Consider the following 10,525-nt stretch of genomic DNA (forward strand, 5'->3'; position numbering starts at 1 on the left):
ATATATATATATATATATATATATATATATATATATATATATATATAAACATATATGGGAAGCAGCTAGGTGTTGCTGTGGATAGAGTGCTGGACCTGGAGTCAGGAGCACTCAAGTTCAAATCCATCTATGTGACCCTGGACAATTATTTAACCCTGCTTGTCTCAGTTTCCTTATCTGTAATGAGCTGGAGAAGGAAATGGCAAACCACTCCAGTATCTTTGCCAAAAAAAACCCAAATGGGGTCACAGAGAGTCGAACATGACTGGAATGACTAAATGATAACTACACGTGTGCTATGTATGTATATGTGTGTATATGTACATATATACATATGTATACACATACACATACAGAAAAATAACTATTCTGAAACATGCACTTTCTAGGACAATGTCCTTAGATTATTTCAGGATTTAAAATGTATAGATTCAAAGATTTAGAAATGCATTGCCCTAAATAGTACAAGAAAAATTATATGAGTTCAGGAAATACTTGAAATTTTAGCAGATTCTTCTGATTTATTTTCAAAATTATGCCAAGTAGTGTATATGGCCAGTATGACTCTGGGCATGACCCTTTGAATTCCTTTTCATCTTTAAAAATCAAACTTAACTGCTACCTTAGTGTAAGGTGGCCTATCCTGGGTCTAGGGCATTTTAAATATATGTGACAGGATTTCTTCTAACTCTGCCATGAAAAAAAGTTTAAATTCTGCCAACCCCTGTGTTGCAATAGCCTGTTAATATGGCTGAAGAGAAAGGAGAATATGTAGCTATTTGCCAAAAGGGCCTAGGGACATAGGCTTATGAAGGGATTACCAAACTATTGAAAGCTTTATATCCCTATATGGCTACTGGTTATTAAAATTCATTGAATAAGCCAGCTCCAAGCCTAGCACCCAATGAATGAATGGGTCATAAAAAAAAAGTTTTACAAGATTAGCCAACAAAAGTCTTCTTGAAGAAGGTAGAAGCAGAACTAGGTTTTGAAAGATGAAAAGGAATTCAGTAAATCAAGAAGATGGAGGCAGGGAAAGCATAAGGAAGCTGAAGAAATATATAAGGAATATAAAGAAGTATAAGCAAAGGCACAGAAGTGAGAAAATAAGCTATGAACAAAAAACACAGTATAGTCTAGTTTCTAGAAGGGAGTAATATAAGAAAAAGGTAGAAAAGGAGAATGGTGCAACATTGAGAAGAGGCTTTTGAATGTCAGGTTAAAGAGTTTGAAAGCAGACGGTGGGGTATAGCATTAAGATCAATGGCCTGGAAATCAGAAAACATAGGTTCAAATCCCAACTCTGATACCAACTATATGTAACCTTGGGTAAGTCACTTCAATTTTTTGATGCTCTGTGTTTCATCTGAAAAAAAATGGAGTAGGAATAGATGGCATCTAAGTTTTAATTGTCATTTTTCATGAGTTAAATTATGCTCTTTATGTAAATAAGTTGTAGATGTATATCTTCACCACAAGACTTTCTCCTGAACTCTTAATTCTGCATCACCTTCTATCTTCTGGGTATTTCAAACAAGATGTGCCAGAGACATGTGGAATTCAACATTTCCAAAACTGGCTTTATTATCTTCCCCCCAAATTCTCCCTCCTTCCAAACTTTGCTATTTCTATTGAGGGGGCACCACCATTCTTTCAGTCTTCAAGGTTTGTAACCCCAGCACTATCTTTGACTCCTCTCTCTCTCTCATCCCCATGTATTTAATCAGTTGCCAAATTTTGCCGTTTCTACCACTGCAACATTTCTCACACTCATTCTCTATTCATGCAGCAGTCACCATCATACTGTGTTTCCCCAATAATAAGACACTGTCTTATTATTTTTTTGGACAGAAAAACACCAGAGGGCTTATTTTCAGGGGAGGGCTTATTTTAATGAACATTGACAGCAATTTTAATAAACAGGTAAATGTGAACAAAAAAATGTACCTTTATTCAATAAGCAAATCACTGGGGAAGAACAGGATGACGCACTCACTGCTGCAGCTCTGATTGGATGCAGCTCGGAGCGTGGCGTGTGTTTCACCCGGGGGGGGGGAACGGTGCATACAGAGGGTACCGTAATGTAGCGTGTAGCGCAGGGGATCACCTTCACTACAGTAGCAATCTCAATAGGGCTTATTTTGGGGGGAGGGCTTATTTTAGAGGAATCTTACACAGTAAGGGGAGGGCTTATTTTCGGGATAGGTCTTATTATCGGGGAAACACGGTAGTTCAGGCAATCATCACCTCTTGCCTTGTCTATTAGCATGACTTCTTCATTGGTCTTCCTACATAAGGTCTCCCCCTACTTCAATTCACCCTCCCCATAGCTGTTAAAATAATGTTCCTTAAGCTCAGATATAACTATGTCACTCTACTACACAATGAACTCAAGTGGCTCACCATTGCCTCTAGGAAAAAAATAAAAATCCTCTGTTTATTTTTAAAAACCATTTACAACTTAATCCTAACCTAACTTTTGCACACTTTGTGATCCAGACAAATGGATCTTGCTCTCCTCATACACAACATTCCACCTTTTGTTTCTGTGCCTGTAAACTGACTATCTCCCGTGCCTGGAGAGTACCTCCTCCTGACCTCTTCCTCAGGATCATTCATTTATTTTAAAATACAATTCAAGCACCACCTTCTACATGAAGCCCTTCCTCATCCCCCACCTTTTAGTTCCCTCTCTCCTTAACAACCTTGCATTCATTTTGAATTTAGATGTGTGTATATTATATATGCAATATATATAATAAACACAAATATATGTACATGTGTGTTTATATACACACACATAGATATATAAACACATACATACATAACACCCAGAGACATGTCTCCCTGATAGAAAGCAAACTTGTTCAGAGTGGGGATTTTTTCATTCTTTGTAAAGAATGTAAATTCATTCTTTGTAAACCCAGTGTCTAGTACAATGTAGTGTCTAATTAAGATCACTTTTGGCAATAATATTTTATGCTTCCAAGAAGAGAGAATTCTTTTCTTAGATAAATGGATGAATGAATGAAAGAAAATTGTTTATTAAGCAATTACTATGTGTTGAACACTGTGCTAAGCACTGAGAATGTGAGTACAAAAAAAAAAAGAAAAGACACGGTTTCTGCCCACAAGAAGGTTACATTCTAATGAGGGAAAACACATGAAAGTAGGTGGGGAAGGGCATTTTGATTTGGAAAGTAACAGGGATGACCCCTGTTCAAGGAGACCTAGCATCTCTGGGGTGAGGACTTGCCAAGCCCTCCCATGGCTCCTCCTCCATTTCCATGTTCACTTGATTCACCCTACTCTCACCTGTGGCTCCAAGAAGCTATAGTGTTCACAGCAGCCACAAGCCACGTAAGTAGACAGGCTAAACAAAGTTGAGGGTAACTGATAGTGAGTTGGGTGGGGGGTGTCTACCCCAAGCATGTGAAGACTTCCCCCCAGTGGAATGGGCATATGAGAACAATTTGTTCCAATGACCATGAAGGTGGCTGGAGCTGGCATTGTGGAGACCTTAGAGCTTGGTTAGACATCAAAGACCCAAGGTCATCCACTGCCATCCAGGCCATCACCAGTCATCTGGACTTTTATCTTGACTCCAGTTGTCCTGATGAATATCAGGTCACTGGATCCTGATGGCTCTGGAGGAGAAAGTGAGACTGGTGACCTTGCACAGTCCTTCCTCCCTCAAATCAAAGTCAACTACAAGTCAGGTCATCATTTCCTCTGATGTCATGGTCCTCTTCAAAAAGAAAGGACAAACACAACAACCTGTCTTGCCACTGGAGTTTAAAGACTCTGGAAAAGAATGTGAGACTGACAACTTTGTGTAACTCTGCCTCACTTAAATCCAATTTACTCACAAGTAAAGACATCATCCATGATGTCATTGGTCTTCCTAAAAATGAAGGACAAAAAACTACATGATAAGTAGAGCCATAGGAAGTCCAATGAAACTCTTTCCAAAAATAATGGTAGTATTGATTTAGTTACTATTCTTAATATTTTAATTTTTCCAATTACATATAAAAACACTTTTTAATCTTCGTTTTTTTTTAAATTCAAGTTCCAAATTCTTTCCCTTCCTCTATTTCTTCGCCTCTCATTAAGAAGGCAAGGTGGAAAATCAGATGGACTGTGAAGCATGGTCTGAGGTCTGGGACTGGCTAGAGATAGTGGGCCACGTGTTCTCACATAAACTCTCCAGGCAGAAGAGCAAAAGCCCCGGGACAATGGTTTAAAAGCTGAGTGTCTTAAGTCGCTCCAGGTCTTAGGAGATCTGGTTGTACAAAAGCAAGAGAAGCAGAGTAAATGCCAAATAAATATTTTGGCAGGGAGGGGAGGGTGACCAGTCAGATGGGATCCAATGCATTACTGTTAGACTTTGACTTTAAATGCATCTCCTTCTGGAGATGATAAAACTTGATTACTCTTCAGATTCCAGGATAGGAACTACAATGGTCCTTAAGGCTCCTTGAAAAATTTCACAGTCATTTCAGGGAAATCCAGCCTAAGACTTTCCATGCCAAGAAAAAAGTTTGCAGCCATCAGCATTTTGGTGACATTATGGTGATGTCACAAGAACCTTTTCTGAAGTGTTTCTGTAACTTCTTGTGATGATAGGAATTGGTAGAGCCCTAAGCAAAGTTTAGAAAAGCTGCTTTCTTCTTAGTTAATTGTAAAATAAACACCATTCCCCCTTCAGTGCAGCTGAATATTTATAGCAGTCAAAAAAGGAAAAGGAGACATCTGCTAGGGGTCACTTTTCTAGCCCTGATTCTAATTTATTCTCCATTGCCTTTTTTGCATTTTCCCATGAAAAATGAGGGCCCCATAAGTAACCAATCTACAAGTGTGTGCATACCTATGAGTTGAGAAAGTATAACTAACATTGTTATTATATGCACTATTTTAAAGATATGGGATTTTTAAGGGTCATCAGAACCTTTGATAATACTCATCAATTTATTATGATAATTTTTTCAAGTCTATTGATTAGTAAGTGGGCACCTCTAAATTCTCTCCATTGTGGCTTTTGGCTCTGGTTTTGGGGAGCCCCTCAACATCTAGGTCCTCGAGTTTGGCATGCATTATTTCAGCACAAACTATAATCTCAAAAGTACATTCAAGTTATTACTAGTCTGGCTATTCATAAAACAAGAAAAATTGAGTTCAATTCAATAAGCACTTATTTAGCACCTACTATATACAAGGAGTCATGTATTTGTCTGAGTTGTATTATTCCCACACATTTAGTCTGGGAAATTGCACCTCCAATTATTCTCCATCTATTAGCCATTTATCAATTTGTAGATGTTATATAAAGTGTACCAAGAAAAAACAGTAGATTCTTATCACTTAACACTCTGAGTGATCTTAGACAAGTCATTTCTCTAGATCTCAGTTTCCTCATAAAATGAAGGGGTCAGAATAGATTATCTCTAAAGTCTCTTTTAGTTGTGACAGTCTATGTGTCCAGGACCTGTAGTCTCTCTGAGCCTGGTTTCTCACCTTGTAAATGGGCATGTGATCTATACATGATCTATAAAATCTATCACTAGACACTAGGCATTTTTACTGGGCATGCCCCAGGCTTGGAACTCTCTCCCTCCTCATTGCCCTCTGCTGGCTTCTCTGACTCTTTTCAAGTCTCTGCTGAAAAAAAAAAAAGAAAAGAAAAGAAAACACACAAACAAAAAGCCTATCTTCTAGCATAGGTTCCCAAAGTGGGCAATACCATTCCCTGGGGGGCACTGGAATGATCCAGGAGGGAAGTGGTAGCCTCAGATTCAATTGGGGGATGTTAAATAAAAATAAGGGGCAGTGGAAGCATAAGGAAAGATAAGAAGAGAGGAAATTTTTAAAAAACTGTTCATACATTTTCCATCTGTTGTATAACAGCTAAAGTTGTAGTAATTATGTTATTTTCCAAATAAACACACAAAATGCAAGTTATAACCAATCAGTGGTCAAGTCCACCTGATGGGTCTTAATAAGCATTGTTGTGAGTGAGTTGTGTTGTGCATTGTTAGGAAGTCCAGCATGCATCAACAGGAATATGTGCATGTAATGATTTATTTACAATATGATACTACATGTTTACATGACATAATATCGCTTCATCAAAATTTTAATGTGGGAAAAACCCACAAATTTATAACAAATTATTAAATTTAAGATTTATCTTAAAATATTTTTTAAAAATATTTTGAAATGATGCAAATTTCAAAATAACCTATTAAAGGGTTAAAGAAAGTATATTTCCAGTAGGGTGCTGGGTAAGTTGTTGGTTTTATTTTTTTTAAGGGGGTAGAGTGTGGCTAGGTGGCGCAGTGAATAGAGCACTAGCCCTGGAGTCAGGAGGACCTGAGTTCAAATTAGACCTCACACTTACTAGTTATATGACCTTGGGCAAGTCAACCCAACTGCCCTGCCTTTCAGCCTCCAAAAAGCAGAGAGGGGGGCAGGGGGGAGGGTAGTAGTTTGGAAACTTCTGTTCTACAGGAAGCCTTTCTAGATTCCTTTTAAAGTTAACACTTTCTTTCTGTTGAGTTTCTCCATTTCATCCCATACATAGCTTGTTTGTACATAGTTGTCCATGTCTCCTCCATTAGACTGTGAGTTATCAGAGAGAAGGGACTTTTTTCACCTTTCTACATAACCCTAACCCTTAGCACAGTGTCGGGAGCATACTAGGTGTTTAAATACTTGTTGACTTGATTTATGGACTCTTTCAGCTCTAACAGTTTGTGATCTACAACCTTACCTTGGGTAAGACACCCTTTCCAATCCTCCTTAATCCTGGTTCCCACCTTCTATTGACTACCTTCAATTTATCCTGTCTTTATTTAGTTTGTTCTTGGTTATTTGAATGTTATTTCCCCAATTAGACTATGAGCTCCTTAAAAGCAGGCACTCTCTTTTGCTTTTTTTTTTTTTTTTGTATCCTCAGCTCTCAGTACAGTTTTTGGCACATAGTAGGCACTTAATAAATGTTTGTGGACTGACTGATAAGTCCCTCTAGTGCTCCCCCTCAGGGAATTTCCTCATCCCTAAAATGAAGGGAACTGTACTCAGTGATTTTTTTAAGTCCCTTCTACCTCTCATTTTTGTGATCCTATGACTATATTTTCTCACAGCAATCTTCACAGTAGATTATTTTTTGCCAAATGTCACTAGAAACTCAGCAGAATGGACTTAGGAAACCAGAGACATGGAATTTTATGTTTCCTCATAAAATATCATGACAGCACCTCTTGCAACTTGAGTTGTCAGTGCAATGTCTTCCCCATCCCTGAAGAAAAATGACTAGAAGTCTGTATTTATGGTCATCAGTTATATGTCAACACATCTGTTCTCTTTACAGGGAAAACTTGATGCCTTCTTTGTCCTGATACGGAAAGGTTATGACCGGGTGTCTGTGATGCGCCCACAGCCTGGTGACACGGTAAGATTTTATGGCAATTCTCAGTCTACTATGTTTTTATGTGTCTGCATATAAGCACACATGCAAGCAAATTCCCTCAAGACGTAACCGGGCATACTTCAGATACACGCTTTCATTTGTTTGTCAATTTCCATTGTGTTGAATTGAGTATCAAACAAAAAAGTCCTGATTCCATCGGGACTTTTTGCTTTCTTTTTTGAGTGATTCCAATAAAAACTGAGGGGGTGGTGGTGTTAAGTGTCCTAGGATTTGAGATCACTAACACATAGATAAAGTAAATTAATCAATCACCCACTGAGAAGAAAGTTGCTCATTATATCATACAAATATGAACAGGAAAGTTGAACAAATATTAATGACATTATCCCCTGACACTATTCGAAGTTTTCACCTCATAAACCAAAAAATCTGAAATTTGTGGTCCACTTTTCTATATGACAGATGTTAAACTACAGTGTACTTAGAGATGTCTCCCTGGGAATTTATTTTCACACTCTGCACTTTGAGTTGTCCGAGCTATAGCTAATACAATGCATTGAAGCTCTTAAATAGACCTTTCAAAGTTCGATGGAATCTTCCCCAAAATCGAAATTGATTTGTACACCAGGTATCCTAGCACCTGAAGAAGCATTCATATTGTTGACTTGGGTAGAATTCTGAGCATTGAGTGGTTGTTGCAGAAGAAAGTTTAAATATGAGGAAAATTTTCTGAATAATTAAAGCTGTCCCAAAGTGGAACAGCTAGGTGGCACAGTGGGTAGAACTCTAGGCTTGGAGTCAGGAAATTGTTGCTGTCGAGACATTTCAGCTGTGTCTGGCTCTTCATGAACCCATTCAAAGTTTTCTTGGCAAAGAAACTGGAGGGGTTTGTAATTTCCTTCTTCACCTCATTTTACAGATGAGGAACTGAGGCACATGGGGTTAAGTGACTTGCCCAGGGTCACACAGCTAGTAAGTGTCTGAGGCTGGATTTGAACTCATGAAGATGAATCTTCCTGATTCCAAGCCTCGTGCTCCATCCACTGTACCACCTACTTTCTAGCTGTATGACTTTGAGCAAGTCACTTAACATCTGTTTGTAACTAGGGAAAGAAATGGCAAACCATTTCAATATTTTTTCCAAGAATGCCCCACAGATAGAGGCCCACAGGGTCACAACTGAAAGAATCAGACATGACTGAAACAGCTACACAACAAGAAAGTTGAATATGCAAATTTGGAAGGTACTGAGTCTGAAAGTCTTCAAACAGATGTTGGATGACCCAGATGTTATAGAGACTATATTCCTGCTCAGGTACAAACAGACTTGACTAGATGTCCCCTTTTCAGGTCTCTTAATAACTTCAAGATTTTGTTATTCTATAACCCATCCTCACCCCAGCTTTGGTCCTCATTGCGGTAAATGGCTACAAATGAGAGCTGAACACCTTCCTTACTCTCTCTCCTTCCTGAGACAGTATGGGTCAGGGGAAAGCATGCTGAGCTTGGAATCCCAAGGCCTAAGTGCAAACCCTGGCACTACCACTTACTATATGGGTATGACTTTGGACAAGCCAACCTCTCTGGGCCTCAGTTTCTTAATCCATAAAATGAAGAGATTGTGCCAAAATGACCAATAAGACACCTTTTAGTTCTGGCTTCTATGACCTCATGTTGGCTATGGATGAAATTTCTGATGTCCCTTAGTTGATATTTTTAAGAGTTTTGAGGGATAGCTCTGATACCCATTAGCCACCAATGTCTTAAGATGTTGCCAACTTGTATACTTCAATACACAATGCTTGTGTCTATGATGCAAAAAGAATAAGACTGTTGCACATCATAAACTAGTAGCAACTTAAATGATTAAAAATTAAAAAAAAAACCAACCTGTATGGCCCATAAGGAGTAATGTAGGATATAAAATGATAACTTATAGTAAGATATAATTCTGAAATTCCAGAATCCTGTTTTTCACAGAAGGTAGGCATCAAACATGTTGGAAATTCAAAAGTGTTGGAGATTCAAAAGTGTGAGAATTGTTTGACAGAAACAGAGTAAAACAAATTAACTTATCTAAACTAAAGCTATCGATGGAAATGTTTTACATGACTGACCATGTATAACCTATATCAAATTGTTTGCCTTTTCATGAAGTGGGGAGAGGAAAGAGGAAAGGAAAGAATTTGGAACTCAAAATTTAAAAAAAAGAAAAGTGAATTTTTTTTACATGTAATTGAAGCGGGGGGATCTCAAAAATAAATAAAGTAAAGCTATCTGAATCATTAGCAATCAAGTGGGAGCTTAAAGGATTCCTTTTCTCAAATAAATATATACATTCAACTTATATTTACTCTCTGAATTAAATGAAATATTTGTTGATGTCCCAATTGGGAAGAAAATAACTGGACGTGCAACATTGAAGGTCAGCCTTAGAGACTTAAAGATGTCAATTCAGGTGCTTCTTCTGACACCTACTTGGCTATGTAACAATGAGCAAACTAATCTCAAAGTGTTAAGGCCAATTCTATAAAATTTTAAATTATTGACAATTTTTGATATATATTGGTGGAAAGAGTTTCTTTACTGAGAATTCTTCCATACTGAAGTCCCACATCTAGACTTTTTTTAAAAAAACTGGATGTGTATAGGGCTGATAGAAATGTTATAGGCAGGATTTCCAATCAGGCAAATATTAGAAAAACTCAAGAAGAATCAGACTGAAATGACTGAACCACAACACAATTAAACTACATCTGTCCACAGTTTTTCTCTCTTTGGTTTTTTATAAATGTAGTGAGGTTTTTTATCTATTTTCTTACCAGTGATATAAAGCATAAATATGACCCCAGTTGAAGAAAACAAAATCTAATAAATAGCAAAGTAGGTCATATTTTCATATGTTCTCCTAAACAATATCAACAGGCATGTTTCTAAAATAAATTGTTCCATATTTGTACTATAATTATGGGACCAAAGATTGAACATGACTATTATTCTGTGTTTCCTTATCACAAGAAAACAAACTAGGGCCTACCAAAGCTTCTTTTTTTTTTCTCTTTTCAGGGTAAGATTTGATAACTCCCAGAGGAA

At 37.6% G+C, this 10,525-nt stretch overlaps 1 protein-coding gene across 2 annotated transcripts in view; it reads left to right on the top strand.

The window, feature by feature from the left end:
• The window catches only part of ANTXR1 (ANTXR cell adhesion molecule 1), a 328,385-nt gene that overhangs the window by 232,572 nt on the left and 85,288 nt on the right, over positions 1-10,525 (top strand). For both annotated transcript variants that reach the window (XM_069068888.1, XM_069068889.1), the window contains exon 17: positions 7,373-7,453. In XM_069068888.1, coding sequence (XP_068924989.1) covers positions 7,373-7,453 — 81 coding nt within the window. The remainder of the gene's footprint in view (positions 1-7,372; positions 7,454-10,525) is intronic.

The sequence above is a fragment of the Petaurus breviceps genome, unplaced genomic scaffold (assembly GCF_028583685.1).
Source record: "Petaurus breviceps papuanus isolate PSGF00001 unplaced genomic scaffold, PetGlider_PUasm1.0 90775, whole genome shotgun sequence".
Classification (NCBI taxonomy): Eukaryota; Metazoa; Chordata; class Mammalia; order Diprotodontia; family Petauridae; genus Petaurus; species Petaurus breviceps.